This window comes from Amphiprion ocellaris, chromosome 19, assembly GCF_022539595.1.
Source record: "Amphiprion ocellaris isolate individual 3 ecotype Okinawa chromosome 19, ASM2253959v1, whole genome shotgun sequence".
Lineage (NCBI taxonomy): Eukaryota > Metazoa > Chordata > Actinopteri > Pomacentridae > Amphiprion > Amphiprion ocellaris.
In genome coordinates, this window is record NC_072784.1 from 4,974,637 (window position 1) to 4,992,857 (window position 18,221).

The 18,221-nt window shown below is 42.0% G+C and overlaps 1 protein-coding gene across 3 annotated transcripts in view; it reads right to left on the reverse strand.

Moving 5' to 3' along the window:
* Positions 1–1,790: 1,790 nt before the first annotated feature.
* Positions 1,791–18,221, reverse strand: part of wizb (WIZ zinc finger b) — a 35,418-nt gene continuing 18,987 nt past the window's right edge. For 2 of the 3 annotated variants that reach the window (XM_035948169.2, XM_035948171.2), the window contains 5 exons: positions 17,160–17,735; positions 16,873–17,084; positions 10,777–11,086; positions 7,195–7,360; positions 1,791–4,656 (listed from right to left, as the gene is read on the reverse strand). In XM_035948169.2, the coding sequence (XP_035804062.2) occupies positions 4,305–4,656; positions 7,195–7,360; positions 10,777–11,086; positions 16,873–17,084; positions 17,160–17,735 (1,616 nt within the window). In that variant the 3' untranslated portion in view covers positions 1,791–4,304. The remainder of the gene's footprint in view (positions 4,657–7,194; positions 7,361–10,776; positions 11,087–16,872; positions 17,085–17,159; positions 17,736–18,221) is intronic. The other variant, XM_023270177.3, reaches the window with a different exon arrangement.

The window sequence follows — 18,221 nt, forward strand, 5'->3', positions numbered from 1 at the left end:
TCTACCCACGCTGCAAACCCCAAGCAAACGTATTTTGACAGAAAATATAAGCCACTATACTGATGTCCTATAATGTTGTTACATAAATAGGGGTGAAGACAGTAAGACACCGGAGTCACCTGCTAATGTCTTTGAACATGAAGTGCAGTGGAGCCAGTTTTGGAGAACTTTTGTTGACCTCTTCATTGATCAGAATGATTGCTTTTACTTTCAGGCAGGAGTCCGGTTGATAAGAATTGATCTTCGAAGTGACATCCTAAGTTTCAAGTCATTAACCTCCTTCCTGAGCTTATCGAGCAAATGTTCTGCACATTAAACCTGAACTCAAAAGGAGCTATAATCAATATTTTTATGCTAATTGTGGGTGATGTGTTTACTTGCAGGTGTAAAAGGTTGCTCCTATTCACCAAACCTGGCAGGATTGTTACCTGACTCCACACTTCAAATCTACAGACCTTTTTAGCAACCCATAATCCAACTTTGACTTTGACTATTGCAGCTTAAAGTAATTTTGGAGATATTAAGCACACATTGTCTTATACACATGGCATATCGTATGGTGTGGAAACCAAGCAGCCAACACTGAAGTCCCAAAAGCTGCAGTTCCTTGAATGGCCTCTAGAGGCTGACTCCCATGTTAAAACGTCCAACTTTACAGGCAAAAATAAACATGTTTACAGCCTGGTACAGAAATAGTTTTGGTCTCTAAAGCTACTTTTCCCATTCATGACAACTGTATAGGTGTAGGAGCCATATTTCATTTTTTTCTTGTTTTTGAAATTTCCCACCCAAAACCCGAGGGGGCTGTATTTCTGTTACCTGAAGCAGACGGCCCAGGGTCAAGTTAGGGTATATAGTGGATTGTATGATTTAGTTCAGGTGCTGTGGATGGAAACAGGCAGAGGCAGACAGTTTTCGACTGTGCTTGACTTTCTTTGCGTTTTATTATTTTGTTTATGACCAAATTCAAGTTACAGGTGAAGATCGATAATAAAGAACTGGGATCATTTCGACTCCTATGAAGAATTCGTTTGTTTACTTTGAGTTGAGTACATCTCAAACTCTTGTATAACCACCATCAACAACCAGTAGTGCTAAGTACATGACATAACCACTACAATAGGGGTGATTTTTGTTATAAATCCCACCCATTTAAATTGCATGAAGACCTAAAGTTATGCATAATTAAAGATGCAATTGCTTTGACTAAATTTAAGTGTTAGGACTAAAGAAAACTGCTGACAATCGCAAATAGAACTAACATAAAGTTTCCATAGATGCAACTAAGTGACAAACATCATCCACAGATAATGTTCTTCCCATTGTAAGTGATCCTCCTTCTTAGACAAATGAGAGCTTCAACAAACGTCTCTTTGAATAAGTAAATGATCTAAATGTCTTTTTTCCTGTGCACTTTATTAAATTTCCTGTCCATAAGCTGTAACATGATCAAAAGCTCCACTGCAGCAATTAAACAGAGCCTGTGGTGAGACTGTTTTGTCCACTTTTGTTTTCAAGGGAATGAATGAAATTTGAAAAACTCTCTTTTACTGTCTTTTAAAGCCACACTGGTGATGGTTTGTTCTGGAAGGCTGTCCTAAATTAACTGTATTGTTTTGTTTTTATGCTCTGCGGTTAAGCCAATTTCCACATTGCAGTTAATTAGTGTCCTAACCAACTTTACACAGCTGTCTGAGCTTGCATACGTGTGAAAGCTGCTTCGAATTAACTAAAGCTTGATTTGCAGCTCCCCCTGGTGGTCAAAAATGACTACAACCAACTCAATGTACTAAGTTGAAATCACATTTATTGTTTGTTCTGGAGTTGATTCACTTAAAACTTAACCCTTTTGTGTACAGTACAGTTCTTTCTTCGACTGCATCTTTTTCTTCTTAGTTGTCATTGTCATCTCACCGTCTTTTTTACACACTCGTACGCTCACACATGCACACATCCACGCAAAACAGCCGGTCACACCAGCTGAGGCTTGATCAGGCCATCCTAAAGGGGAACTCTAACCGCTCCGGCCTCCGATTCAAACCCCTAAGAGGCGACAGCATGTGTTGCTCTGTGGCTGCAGAGAGGGAGGCTCGTATCTCACCATGCAAAGTGGTCCCCTTTAAGGCCCGCTTATTAGAGTCCTTTGATACCAGGACGTGACAATCACATTAAAATGTTACCCTCGCATTCAGTCACTCACCGGCTCCCGACCAGCAACATTCTCACCAGCACCAAAATGTTTCAGCTCGGAGAGACTAACAGATAAAATAAAAAATACTCTAAGGTTCACCTTGCGGGACTGCAAATACAGAAATGCACAGAGCAATAAAAAATACATAGCATCAAATGTCGAAATCAAAAATCACGACAGAGGAATTAAGATCACTTCTTTTTCGACTACCTCGCTAATAGAACTGTTGATGGCTCTACTAGCATCAACAGCCTCTTAAGTACATGTAGTTATATAGTATGTATCTATATTCCATAAAAGGGTCGGGGTTTGGATCGAACAGTCAAACATGGCCGACACCGGAACAAACTCTGAAAAGGTTACCAGCCTACATGGACCCTTTAGGGAACGCTTCAGCTCTGGGTTGATATGAACACGCCGAAGCAACGTAAAAAGAACCGGAAAGAACCAGACTTCAGCCTCAGGAGGCCGAGGTCAGATGTGTTTCTGTCTATTTGGACTGAGGGCTGACAGTTCTCAGGAGCCCCTGCTTGAAATCGAGTTTGGTTTGTGTTTAATTGGAATAATCTAACCCTACAGTAACAACGTGAGTCCCAGGCAGCCGCTCCAGTAGCCCGAGTCTTTAAAACAGGGGGAAGTCAGCGGTGCGTGGAGTGGATGCAGATCACCGCTGGTTCGGTCCGTTGTTGGGTGTGGGGGCCTCGGGGAACTCGGTAGCTGTGCAGTTTCCTCCACCATCAGGTCCAATGTAAACAGCTTTTACAGAGGCAAGACAACGAAGTAAACAGACTCTTTGGCACATCCTAACATGACGATGGATGCATTTAAGTCCTGATCAGACTAAAACAGACAGACGGGCTCCCACGTTTAGTTCAGTCTGAGCTAAGGAGGCGTCTTCCTATCAAGCAGGTTTACTTTACTGTCTTTCAAATGGGAAACAAAACGCACGTTTTGCTATGTATGTACACAAACATACAAACTAACAGCCACGCTCGCATTGTCCGCTGACCTATTTTCACACATTCCTAAGTTATACGTTAGCTTTTAAATGACCTAGCTTACCACATTCAGATGCAAAATAATAAATAAATAATTTGGGTTACATTGAAAAAAGGCAGGAAGGAAAAATGGCAACACTGTGACTAGATAAAAACTGCAATGTGTAACCTCGACCGCTGTGGCCCCACTTATCAAATCTCAAAGACTAAAAAAAGCAACTGTGCCTTCAACACAACAGCAGAAACATCAATGCGATCGTAGGATGGGCCAAACGTTTGATTGTGTATGAATGTGTGCATATAAGGATTATTAGGTGCTTTAAGCTACATTCAAGCAAAAAAATGTAAATGTAGGGGGACAGTATTACATTATAAAGTTAACTAGGGGGGTTTTCCCTTTTCGTGTGTGCTTCCACTTCTTGCTCCAATCGGAATTAGTCTGCGTCAGTCCACATTAACCCATTTAAATGGGTGTTTCATTAAGTGCTGAGTGACAATGTCAACATTAAAAGTGCCTCTTTTTTTAACACTAAGTGTTACATGTTTAAAGTCTCAACCACAAGACTAGAATGATTAGAAACGTCGTTTAATCTCAGTCAGGACCCTTCAGTGACAGACTGGAGCCTCCACCACCAGCAGACTGGTTCAAAAAGGTCAACATCTCTCGGGTCTAAGTAATGCGCTGCTCGTAAGGGGGAAGGTGGGGAATAGCTGTAGAAGACGGGAGGTTAAAGTCTGATAAAGGGCTACATTAACCCCTAAATCACCCAATAAATGGGAGAGGTACAGTAAGAGTCCATGGTAACACATGGACATTCAATAAAAACAAGGCAAACACAAAACATTAGTTCATCTCTCCTCATAACCTCCCGTAATCACTCATCCCCGGAGCGTCGATAAGCCAGGAGAGCTTCGTTCCCATGGTAACGGGACTTAGTAACAGTCTACAAAGCTGCTTCAAAGGTGCTTGGGCTCAGAGGGCTCTTTGGAGGGAGAACGCTCCTCCTGAACAACACTTTGTGAAGGCCAAAGGAAAGGAACAGGTGGATGAATAGAAACCGGAAAAAAAGAAAAGCCAAGAGTGGGCGTGTTGACGATGGGCGATGGGTCTGAGCTTACGTCGTCTGGGTGGGCAGGGGGATGGGAGTGAGGGTGGGCTGCTCCTCTGGGACCTGGACTATCTCTGTGGCAGTGACGGCGGCAGCACACTCGGCCTGATGCGTGGGGGAGCGGCTCTTGGGACCTGTAGTGCGGGTCGGGGTGGTAGAGGTGGTTCTGGAGGTAGAGGTGGAGGCCGGGGTCGAGGCCTGGACCACGGCCGGGTCGTCGGCCACAGCGGGGGGGTCAGTGGCGGCTGCTTTGGGAGCAGCAGACTTGTTGTAGTTCATCTTGAGGATGTGCTGCTGGAGGTGTCGGATCCAGTCCTCCTGCACCGACAGCGGCCCGTGGAACTCCACCTCACAGAACCTGAAGCACACCCAAAAACACACTCAGGGACGGACATTTTTTTATTTTCATACACTGATTAATTTTGAGTTTTTCCTTTGGACTAGTGAAAAGAAAGCATCCAAAATACACATTTAGGCTTTTCTTTTGTTTGTTTGCTTGTTTTTTTAAATCTTCCCTTTGTTTATTTATATAACAAATGGCCACAGACTAAATAAACGTCTATTTTGTATATTTAAATAGAAAATTTCAAGAAAAAAATAGTAAATATTCAATCAGGTAAATTTCATTGTGATACCTATTTGTAAAATGTAACTTGCAAATGCTGGTTTCCAATAAAAACACAAATTTTGCCATTTACGGTCATGGAAAAAATGATTAGACCACCCTAGTTTTCTTCAACTTCTTGTTCATTTTAATTCCTGGTACCACTAAAGGTACATTTGTTTGGATAAATATAATGACAACAACAAAAACAGGTCATAAGAGTTTAATTTAAGAGCTGATATCAGACATTTTCCATGTTTTTCTTGATAATAACCAAAATCACTTAAGTTCTTCCATCAATAGCTATGGCATTGTTCTGCCAAAAACAGCTTTTAGGATTCCATGTTTTCTTTTCTGTCTGTTTTAGTCCCATGATCCACACAGTAGTTAGTACTGATTCATAATCATTATTTCTGATGACTGCATCCATGCATCTTGGCTGTTCTCCACCAGCTTCTGACATTGTTCTGCTGTCACAGCAGCCCATTCCTGTTGCACTCATTCTAACTAATCTGCTTTGTGTTTGAGCTTGTGGTTCTCCATTTTGCGTTTAATGATTTTCCACAGGTTTTCAGTTGGATTTAGATCTGGTGATTGAGCAGCCAAGGCATGGTTCTAATGTTCTGGTTCTCCAAGGGGAATTGTCTTGTTGGAAAATCCAGTCATTGGAGGCAGGAAAGAGTTTTCCAGCTGATGGAAGAAGACTGTTTTCAAGAGTAACCCTGTACATGACCTGGTTCATTTGTCCTGTTCCATCGAGACTGAAACAACCCCAGATGGTCACTGATCCACCCCCATGTTTTACTGTAGGGGCAGACAGTCTGGTTTGTAGCTTCTCCAGGCTTCCTCCTAACCAGTAAGTTGGCTGGAGTGGACATCAACAGAAAATTGGATTCATCCCTGAAGAGAACCTTAGTCCAATCATCACCAGTCCAATCCTTGTGATCCCAGCAAAGAGTAACCAGCTTTCCTCTGCTTTCCTTGATGAAGGGCTTCTTCCTGCCCTGTGTGACTTCAGACCAGCTTCAAGAAGTCAGTTTTGAACCGTCCTTGCTGAACAAGTACCATTTCTCCAGTGTTCACTCATTTTTAAGGTCCCTGGAGGTCTGAGGACGATTCCTGACACAGGAATGGATGAGTGACGGTCATCTGGTGGGTAGAAAGATGATTCCTGCCGCGACCAGCTAGCAGTTTGGTAGCACCATGTTAGGTTTGTTTTTTCTTGGTGTAATGAACGGCTGTCTTGAAGATCTTCAGTTTTTTTCACTACCTGTCTCTCACTCGTGCCAATTTCCAGCAGTGTCAAGATGGCTGCCTTTGTAGCTTCACATAATTCTTTAGTTTTAGGCATTATGTGAGAGCTGACAACTTCTGAGTTGTGCTACAGCTTGAATGTCAGCAGGAAACCACTCTGGGACTTTGCATGTGCAGCGCTGCTTATGACATGAAATGGCTTCTTATATACCCTGGAATACAATGAAGCTTAAGCATGTCAAATAGGACATAAAGTATGATGGAATCAGCTGCATTTTTTGTCATGTTCACTGTATTCTTCAGGTAATATACCTTTAGTGGTACCAGGCATTAAAATGAACAAGAAATTGAAGAAAACAAGGGTGGTCTAATCATTTTCTCCATGACTGTATGTATATATAGACTTCTTTTCTGGCTGTTGATGGCATTTTGTAATGTAGGGAGCGATATAAAGAGATATCAAAAATAATGCTCACTCACGTGCATGGCCACGCGCACGGACACACACACTATGTAATCCAAAAGATCACCATATTATTGCATTCATTTTAATCAACTGGTTAAGTGAGCTGATTGCACTATTCACCTGTAGTGTCTCCCCCTAAGCTGGAAATCAGGCCACATAATGCAACCAGTAATCAAGAAAATTACTGCAGCATCTACTGTGGCTCGAGCAACTTCTCACACAAAGACATAAAACGCAGTCTGATGCTGCATTTGTTTCCCTCGGGAGCCGCTGATTCCGTCAAAACTTTTGTACTGCGGTTTTATCGGACCTTAAGCGCTCGTTCACGTTGCGCGAAAATCCCAAATGGCTCGCTATCCTCAATATAGTGCATTAGCAACTAAAAGTGGAGTACGGCTCGGTGGGGGGTGGAGGTAGGGATTGCTGCTCGGGGATTAAGGGACTATTTAAAACTTAGCCAGACTGTTCTATTAATGCCACAGTCTCAAAAAATTCTAATGTAAGAGGCCTGAATGCTTTCTCTGGGGCCTCGGAAAGAAAGCCCCCGGCAGCAGCAGACGGGTTCCACTCACCGGCACTTCAAGGTGTAGAACTTGCCCACCAGCTTGACCAGCGGGTAGGATGGAGGTTTGGGCACCAGGGCGGGCACGGTGCCTGTGCGCGGGGGTTTAGGAGGGCCGCTGTCCCTCTCCGTTCCATCTGGACAAGACGGGTGCTTCAAGGGCCGACGCTCAAAACCTTAGCGGGAGGAGGAGGGAACAAAGAAGGTCGATGCAGAGCAAAACACCGTGTATGTCAGCGCATCAGTCAGTAGAGGGAATTCAGCCGCTGAATGCTGATAAGGTGGGAGGTTTCTTCTTCAAACCCAGCAGATGCATTAATGTTGTGCTTTCAAGGTTAATTTTGTGCGAATATTAATACATCAAATGTTTCAGTTTCGACTCTTTACACTTCAAAGACATAAAAAAGAGAAAAAAAAACACAAATGAAACTCAAAGTCGAAGAGATAAAAGACAAAACTGTGACTGTAACAAAAGGCCAGCATGGTGCAGTGCCTCCAGCATTTCATTTATTTCCCCTGATGTAACATCTCAATCTCAGTGTTTTTGTTTTTTGTTTAACATTACAGACTTTATTTGGCTTTCAGGGTTTACTCAGCCAGCTATTGTGAACATTGTGTGTATACGTTATAATGCAGAGACTCCACTTAACCCTCCTGTTGTCTTCATTTACAGGCACCAAAAAATATTGTTTCCTTGTCTGAAAAAAATACAAAAATTCAGCAAAAAAATTCCCCAAATTTCTGAAAATTTGCAAAACCTTCAGGGAAATAATTCCTTTAAAGTTTCCCTTGAAAGTTTTATTTTTAAAAAATCCCCCAAATTTGGCAAGAAAATTCTTGTAAATATTTTCAAAAAATGAGTAAAAATCTTCCAAAAAAAATCCTAAATATATCTAAAATGATTACATATATATCAGGAAACCTTTCTTAAGAACATTCAGAAAAAAAATCAACCAAAATCCAGCGAACTTTACAGGGCTAACAATCAGACTAATTCCTGGGTAGGTTTTCTGTGGGTCAGACCAGGAAGATTCTGGGTTGCCGATGAAATCACAAAGTGAGGGATAACCTCCTTAAACAGCTTTCATTTTTGACAGTTTGGTCAATATTTGTGCAATATTTCTGTCACTGAAATAGGAAATGCTCTTTTAAGATGCATTTTTGCATTAATTTTTTTGCACAGAGTTACTTTTGTAATGATGAGCTTGACAGACATTGTCAGTCCGTCACTCCTTCCTGGTTACAGGTGAAACACTTCACTAGCTGAACATTTGCTTATCAACAGACACTACATTTACCGATGTTCCCTAAACGCCTCACAGTACAGACTGCGGTAGATGCTGCTCAGACGGTGCTAGTCTTTGTAATTGGTATACAGAAGGGAAACTGTAACTAAAGTATCGATCTTATTACACTGGTATCGCTCAATAGCAATACCAACGCTGGTATCGATATTGTTCATATTTGGATCGATCTACCCACCTCTAGCTGTTAGAATGGTGTCATGAAGTAGACCCAGTGGGTGAAAATGCTTTTTATGATTTATTTTGCAGCAAAGTTACCAAATCTTTTCAATCACATTTGACTGGTGCTTCTATACATGCAGTTTTATGTCCTGTCAGTCACTGAACTGACATTTATGACTCCCTCCTCATTCATATAGACAGGAGCCTGGTCTTGTTAGCCCAACATAACTGCTCCGAGGCTTGAACATGATGTCAAACACAGGTGTAGTGCTGTGTAGTGCTGCCAGAGCAAACGAAAACAAGGCCTTTTGTCTCAACGTGGGGAAATACAACAGTCACAGTTTGCATTATCCCGCTGAAATTCATAAACATTTTTAAGATCTAGAAAACCCAACCATCACAAAAGTGTCTGTCAAGCAAGACAGTCAATAAAACAAAATGGTCAGGCTTGTTGTATTGACATTTAAGACGTGTCAATTGATTCACGATGTCAACTCATGCATGAAGGAACATGCAAGAAGGCATTCCACCTTAAAGGCTGTCAGTAGCTGCTGGTTGTCTTTCAGCAGCACACTGAAGTATTTTTCTACTAGTCTATATGATAACTTGGGCTCTACAGTTGGGTTGCAACATGTTTATTTACTAAAATGTCTGGATTAGGATGTTGGCTTACAGTGCGCTATGTAAGATTTTTTAGAGACCGTCCATATATTATACAATATGGACAGAATCCTTTAGATCTGAGTATGAAGCTGCTGTTTTTGTAAATAAGTTGCACAAAATAAGTTTCACAATGACAATCTTGTTTAAGAGGTGCAATGTCGACGGACCCACACAGCACAGGGAGAACATGCAAACTCCATGCAGAAAGGTCCCAGGCTGGAATGTGAATCAGATATTCTTCTAGCTGTGGGGCGACGGTGCTAACCACTGATCCACTGTGCAGCCCCATAAAGCAAAATGATTGTGCAAATATAAAAACTGTGATTTGGTGGTGGTGCCACATGAAATGTTAATAGATGGCAAAAGTTATTCCTCCTATGGGGGACATTAGTTCCTGTACCAAGTTTAAAGATACGCTTTTTTGCTTGAATATTTTCCATCTTTAATGAGTTGACACCAGCTGAATATTTACTCCGCCAAGGAACATGGTGGAGTTATGTGACGATCGGCGTACGTGAGTCCTTCCTTCCGTCTCTACACAACATGACTCAAAAACAAATGGATTTGGATAAAATTTTCAGAGGTCAGAAATGACACAAGGACCAAGTGATTAGATTTTGGCAGTGATGCAACTTACAGTCTGGATCTACGGATTTGTTAAAGATTTCCTGTTGAGATAGCGGCACTGTGTCACTGTAACTATGACAACAAGTGAACGCTACCTCAGCTGCCTGCTGATGATCACATGATTGCGATCCTACTACAAATCCGCTGCTTCGAACTTATGGGAAATGATACAAGGAACAATTGATTAAATTGTGGGGGTGTTTCTTAGTCCCATCAATTCCGGCTGCTCACTACATATTTAAGTCACGCGATACGGTATCCGTACATAACATACACACGGATAACACACACCTGTGTTCAGCGCAAGGTCAGAGAATGAACAGTCTTGACGGAGTACTGCGTGTAACCACTATGTAACCACTTTTGTGTATTTTTATATTAAATATAGTGCTCAATTTAATGTTTTAGTATATTAGTCTTCTTCTTCAAAAAAAAAAAAAAAAAAAAGACTGGGGGCAGTTGTGGCGCAACGATTAAGTGTCTGGGTTACTGATCAGAAGGTCGGGGATCAAACCCTAATGCTGCATTGATTGGACCTTTGAGCAAGGACCGAAACCCTTCCCGCTCCTGGGACACTGATCCTGCACTCTGAAGCCAATTCACAATTCTGTGAAAATGTATTCATGACAAATAAAGGCTTCTTCTTCTTCTATAATGGACAGTGAACTCAAAACTGATTTTAAATATTCACACACAGTGATGGTGAACTGAAAGGGTTGATATTGCCATTTATGGCCACCTTAACAATAATAAAGCCGACAGTATGTGATCCATGCAGGTGTATGTAGTGTAATTGAGTGCATTAGAGCCAAAACATATGCTCTATCCTCACGTACCTCTGGGCAGGCGGACGTTCAGCTCGCTGCGTGCCACCTGTGCTTGAAGCGGGAGGCCGCCGCCGAGCCGCGAGAGGCTGGGACTGCTCCGACCGGCTCTGATGGGAACGGCCTGGAAGTTGGTACCGGCTTCTCCCTCTGCGGTCTTGGAAGAGCCCTGGCTGACCTCATGGCTCAGTGGCCGCACCAGGCTGACAGCCAGAGAAGAAGACCACTGAGAGGAGGAGGAGGAGGAAGAGGAGGCCTTCTGCGATGAGATTGGGAGGACATGATCAGAATCCAGTGACGCAGTGAGAGGTGAGCTGCTCTTCTGGAAGATGGAAAAAATGAGCCATCCTATCAGCAGTATATTAACGGAACACTGACATGTCCTGGTGTGCTTCCCGTGGTGCTACAAGGAACACAGTGACACGAGAGCAGTCACTGAGAAGCTCAACAATACGGTGAACAGAAAATACCTCTTTCAACATATCTTTTTATCATAAAACTCTAAAGACATGTCTATATAGTAAATATGAAGTTACAGTCCGCAAATCATTAGCTTACTTTCGCACAAAAACTAAAACCAAAGATTAGTTAGCCTGGCTCAGTCCAAAGGTAACACTCAAAATTTTAAACTATACAAAAAAGAGTGCAAATTATTAAGTATTAGCGTCTTTGATTGCCACCTTTTTCTTGCAAACCTGACAAATCACCTTCTCCAAGTTATTGGGCTCTAGTTTTTTCATTGGGTTCAAATCCATAAAGCACCCACAAGCCGTTCTGAGGTGTTCGGCTTTGCAACTAATAAGTGTCTCAGGATAAACAGTTAGTGCCATTTAACCACAGCAAAGGACGGAGGCATCAACGGGAGAAAAAGATGTGGATAAACTGACTGAAATATGACATTTTTGTTAGTTTCATCCAGCTGTACGGGTGAATAGAAAATATCATAATTATGCAAAACGATGGCGGTCAGCTCTAATAGTTGTGATTATGTAATAAATGAGGAAGTCCTATAGTGTAGCTGCATATAAACATTAGAGTTGTATCAATCTCTTCATCCACTCTGCGACAGAAAGGTAAATAATGTGAAAATATTCTTGTAATTTGCTGCAGAATACTGTTTAACAGACAATATCATCAAGGCCACTGATAAAACAGATCTTTGAAACAATATATTACTGTGTATTTGTTTGATTAACTTTGTATGTTTTGTGATTATTTTATACTAGAACACAGAAAGTCAAACTGTCCCTTTAAATCACTGTAGACTAATGTTTCTGGACTTGATTGTCATTCCAGACTGTAAGCATTTAAGCAGCTACACAGTTTTTGTTTTTTGGCCTCTGTCCTTCAGCACATTCAGCTGTAATTACAGAGGGTTTGTGTCATTATTGAAACAACTGTGTGGGAGATAAAACCATTTTAGCGCACACCTCCTAAAATGCAGGGGAAATCTAATGACAGAGACACATGAATTAAAAGAAATTAATTTAATTAACAAAAACACTGGATATTTAGTGTAGAATCAGAAACTGTCATTAACACTTGTTCTACTAGTTTTGTGTGTTTTTGCAAATGGTCTGCTCTCATGTCTGCTTCACCCTCCTCTCTTGCACAGTCGCCTCTTAACTCCTTATAGCGACAGACAACAAGCAGACAGACAAACTCCACTTAATTCTAAATAACAACTCTCAGCTCGGATCCACGTGTGAGCTCTTTAGAACCGACTCCGAAACGACACGCTGCTGCCCGGGAAACGTTTAGTAGTGACCTATTACTTTTGAACCCGTGCAATTAGGGGCACTGTGTTAAAGGGCCTTTATCTCCCACTCTGCTGACGTAACTCGGCTGGAATGTGCTGAAGCACTGAGCCTGAAGGACAAAATATGTCTAACTGTGCTCACACTTACACTACTTACAGTCTGGACTGCACATCTAACTGGAAGATCATGTTAATCCTCTAGGCAGCTGGAACAGATAAATACTGTACAACATACCGCATACAGCCGTTACTGCTGACCTTTTAAGCACTAAGTAGGAGTATAATTAACATATGAGCACATAACAGTTAACAGATCGATGTATTGACTCCATGGAGACCATGGGATGCATTTGGAAGCTTCACAGAAAGGAACTGGACCCTGAGCTGAGATTGTTTTTGCAGAAGAAAAAGTCATTGTTCCTGCAATTGAGGCGCACCGGACTGTTTTACAGACAAATCTCTGCAAAATTACAGTTGTAATGGCCGAAGTACATATTTTGTTGATTTTTTTTAATCGAAACTACAGACGCTGATTCAAAACAGATGTGTGTTGGAGTGTGTCTGTGTGGCAGCTACTGTCCAAGAAATACTGTGGTACATAATCCCCATAAAACCAGTTAAGCTGAGCTAACTGGTTGTTGGCTCCAGCCTTACAGTCTGTACATTTGGGCAACTCTGGACACGTTACATATTTTACTGATTTTTCGGAGTGAATACAACACACAAAAAGGCACCTTTCTCCAAATGTTAAACTTTTTAAGTGCAATTATATCACTGCTGTCAGGAAAAGAGTTGCATTTGTGTAGAAATGTGAAGGCCAGAATAAGAGGTGTCCAAGGAAACTGCACGTCTGCCGGGCAGAAAGGCAAACACTGCACATTCCACCGAATATCAGCAAATTTCTGGCTGCAAATGTCACACAGTCAGTCAAGACACAGAAAATGAAAAGAGGCTGGCTCCTACAAGAGGACAATGAGCCCAAGCAGCCCTCAAAATCCACCGTGACCTACTTCAAGAAACACAAGCTGAAGCTTTTTTGGAGAGGCCCTTATAGTCCTCTAACTTGAACGTGATTGAAAATCAGACGGGCACCAGTACTGTATGGTTTTACTGGTAATAATGTAGATTTATATGCTACAGTTTGTCAGTACTGTGAACTCTCTTTGCAGTTACATGTTTTTCTGTGCTCCGCTTTGTTCCCCTTTTGTATGTATAAAGGGAATAAAGACCAGAGTGAAAAAAGAGAAAATCTGACATGCTTGTGTGCACAACATTATCTAAAAATATCTCCGAAGTTGAAATGATCTGCAAGGATAGAAAGATTCTTAACTGGCTACGAACAGCGTTTGAAAGCTGTGATATCTGGCAAAAGGGTGTGACTAAGTACTGACGCTGAACGGGGCCCAAGCTTTTCCACATGCCACGAATACTGTTTGACTATTTTCTATTTTGGAGCTTCCACTGTAATACATTTAATGCCACTTTTAATATAGATTCACTGAGGGGCTTGTATTTAATTTATTTTACTGAAGAAATGAACTAAATATTGCTTATTGGTGCCTGAGCTTTTGCATAAAACAACTATCCTATGCATTTCAGCTGCATGTTTTATAGTATAATTCATAGCATTAAGGGCTGCCACAGCAGTCTGACAATCAACCACTATTTACTAATTAAATCAGTTTTCCCACACAGCGCCCACACCAGCTACCTTACTCGTGTTGGTTTTAATAGTCATGGTCATAATTGTGCTGTTTGTGGTTTACATCTGTTCGTGAAAACAAGATATCATAACAGAAGTTGTCTGAGTGTGGGTGTGAAACATGTGCTAATACAGACTTTTGTTCACTGGGTTGGTGACAGTCCACACTCCACTTTCCGATGGCATGTGGTTATTATCGCCTCACAGAGTAAGTAGATGGGTGAAAAGATGTGTTTGAATGTTTTTAAATGTATTTTTAAGCCTATATTAGTTGGAGAGAGAGAGTAGGGGAGTGACTTGCTGCAAATACTCTGGTCTGGGATCTGTCACAAAGGGTGCATGCACCATTATGGTATGCACATGACCTCAGCTATCGGATATGTTGTATCTCGTGCTAAAAAATCAGCTTCCAGACCAAAAAACTTAAGTCCTCCTGGTTTAGTGATGGCAAGACAAAAAGTAGTTCAAGATAAAACACCCAAACACACAAGCTGAACAATGTATACGCTGTCCAGTGCAGTGAGGACGGCACAGACCTGCTGCTATATATAGGGGAGATCAAACCACAGCTCCACAGCTGCATGGCATAACAAATGGGTGACAGCTTCTCACAACAAGACTTAACAGTCCACCTGCATATAAAGGATAAGGAATGCTCCTCAGAGGACAGCAATGCAGGACAAAGGAGACAGATGGTTTGAGAGAGGAGTCAAGGAAGCCCACCATTCACACCTTGAGTCATGTGAGTCCTGGCCAGTAGCCATGTGGTTTGGGGTGAGAATAAATAGCTGAGTACTGAGACAGCCTTCTAGATAATAGGTGAAAAATCTTCAACAAAAAGACAGTGTCCAGTTCTACTAAAACACTTGGATTGCCCACATAATCACAGAAACATTAAGCTGCTGTAGCAACACACAGTCAGCTAATTTTAATCTAATAATCACCACATGTAATTTAACCTAACATCTGTGCTGTGGGGGTATTTATATTTATTATAGCCAACAACAGCAACCAGAAGCTGAGAGACAAAACTGGAAATGGAACAAACTAAGAAAGGTGTGTATATGAAACAATGTCCTGTTATTATTTACCCCACTCAGGATTCAGGTTGATGGACACCTTCCATGCTCATTTTTATCATTCTTATTAGTAGTGAGGCCACATCACACAATTTCCAGCTCTGCTCCACCCTGAGGAGACTTCTAATTAGCCAGAACGAAAACACCTGTGTGGGAGTGCAGAACTTTAACCCTTTGATGCACAACATGGGTAAAAAGATACCCATATTCAGTGGAATATGTGTCTGTTTTAATATATGAATACATCTGTACATTACCTGAGATGTAACTATACTAAATAATAAATGGTGCTAAACTACTTTTGACAGGTTAAGTTAGTGAACTCACTAGTGTACCAAGGAAAATCAACATTCTAATAACTGACTTTAAAGTTATTTAGCAGGAAAAATGACAAACTTTTTCCTGAAATGTGATTTTTTTTTTTTTTTGTCCATTTTATATCATTTCCAAACTGAAAACATTTGGGTTTGGGATTGCTGGTGGGAAAAAACATCACAAATAATCTATAACAGACAGTTTTCAGTACTGTCTGTTAATGACCAATTAATTTCTTGATCACGTAATCTGCTCATTATCTTCTCAACTTATTGTTTTGGTGTATAAAACTTAGAAAAATGGAGATTACAGTTCCCTAAAGCTCAAGATATCATTCTAAAATCAACTGCTAGTTCTTAACCACAAGCGTTTTCAGGTTACTATCACATAAGACCACAAAATGTAGTGCTTCATTTTGACAATCAGCTTAGTTAATTGACTAATCAATTAATGGTCACAATTTTTAATCACAGCATCCTTCACTACTTGGTGCTTAGATACAAGCCTGGCAGTCTAATACCTACTTCTTTGTTTGGTGTACTTCTCCGGGATGAAACCCCTTTTACAATATGATTACAAGGACATTTAAAAGGTAATCCATTCTGTATGTGTGTCACATCACAGCTCAGGGAAAAGGTGTGACTGTGACGCAAATGCACCAGAAACTAATTCAGCAGCGGGAAAAAAAAAAAGAGAAAAGAAAACATACATTTTCTTCTATCAACAGCATGCCATAATTTATCTGAAGATGAAACATAAGCTGCCAGGCACCCTGGTTACTATGGCAACACCCAAGTCAATAGCAGAGTTGTTCTGGCATCTGTCCCCACAGTGATTTTTTTGCTGGGTGTAAAGACACAGGATCTACAGTAAGGCTCAAAGCTGTGAGACAACACGTCTGAAGCTTTCCAAGACACAAAATGTCTGTCGTGCCACCAGCTGAGGCTTGTTAGATCTCCAAGCATGACGCCTATTCAAAGACACTGAGAGGAAAGCGAGTGTGTCAGAAGAGCAGCGCAGTGGGTTATGATCTTTTATTGTATATCTGTTTAGCTTCTGTGGAGGCACAAGTTCTTTCACTGATATTTTCCCTTTTTTTTCTGTAGGGAAAAAAAACGACTCACAGCAGCGACAATAGATTTTTGCTGAAGCGCCAGCGGCCAAACATGAAACCAAACAGTGCGATCTGTTAATAAAAACACCTGAGAGGGTAATCTAGAATGAATTACCAGCAACCGACTGCCTCTCCTCACCTTCTTGAGGGTTGAACGGTTACCCTGCATGTAGCTCCGGTGCATCTCCAACACCTTCTGAGGCCTGCTGCGCATCCAAGCGCTCAGCGTCTCAATAGGTGATCCGTTTACACACCACTCAGTCACACCGAACTGCCTCAGGTGGGCTCGCGCGTGGCTGGCTAAAGCCTTACGGTTCTCGAAGTAGAAGCCACACAGTTCACAACTGGGATCTGAAATATACAAGTAAGAAGTAAAGGGAAGATCTCTCTCAAAGATGGGATTTGGCGTAACTGGAAAAAACTCACCTTGGTGTCCGTGCTTGTCTGGAGAGGGTTTTCTTTTGTAGGAGAAATCATGTGGAAGGGGCGAGAAAGTTTTGAGCTGATGTGGTGACGAGTGGGCAGCCTCCACCGACTGGGCCTCCTCAGACAAAGGCCTTTTACCCAGCGGAGACATCCTGAAAAACTTCCCTGCAGACGATGTAGCAGATGAGCCCACGGACCCCAAACCCTGCTTATGGAGCCTGGACCCCGACTGCAGCAAACTGAGAGGAGATTTACGGTATTTAGAGGACTGGTAACCGGAAACGATCAAACCCTCGGAGCTGCTGGCGCCTCCCGAGGTCTCCCATGGAGGACTGTTGGTTCCTTGGCTCGATTCTTTCTTCACTCCCTGGTCTGAGCGAGAGGAGCCGCCCACCCCTCTCTTGTGCATGACCTCCCTCAGGGTGTCGATGGGCGAGCCGTTGACGGACCACTCGGTGATGCCCATCTGTCGCAGGTGGGAGCGGGCGTGGCTGGAGAGCCCTTTGCGATTCTCAAAATATTCCCCACAGAACTCGCAGCGGATATCCCTTGTAGGCTCCACTTCATGGGCCATGGCTGAGGAAAGAACAAGAGAAACGTTCACTATAATGCTAGTTTTTAGGGCTAGCCCAAATAGCAATTTCTGGGTTCCGGATACTCGGGCCCGATTAATGACGAATATCCGAATATTTGGTTCGGTTCGTAATGTCCGACGGGGGTGAGGGTGGGGGGGATCCGAATATTCGGATCGCAAAATAAATACTCGGATACCACCATAACGACTGAATATTCGGATATCCGGATATTCGGGTCCAGCCCTACTAGTTTTACCATGATTTTCCATCCACCTTCCATCTGTTACTGAATTTACACGTTTTGGAAGTTTACATATAAGAAAAGTTGGAGGTTACATGAAAGGATGTATATGCTGCCACCAGCAACTTTAACTCAGCACAAAGACTGAAAACAAAGTGCAGCATTTAGCCTGGCTCTGTACAAACGTAACAAAATCTGCCTAACAGCACCTCTAAAGCTCCCTAATCAACATGGTATGTCTTGTTT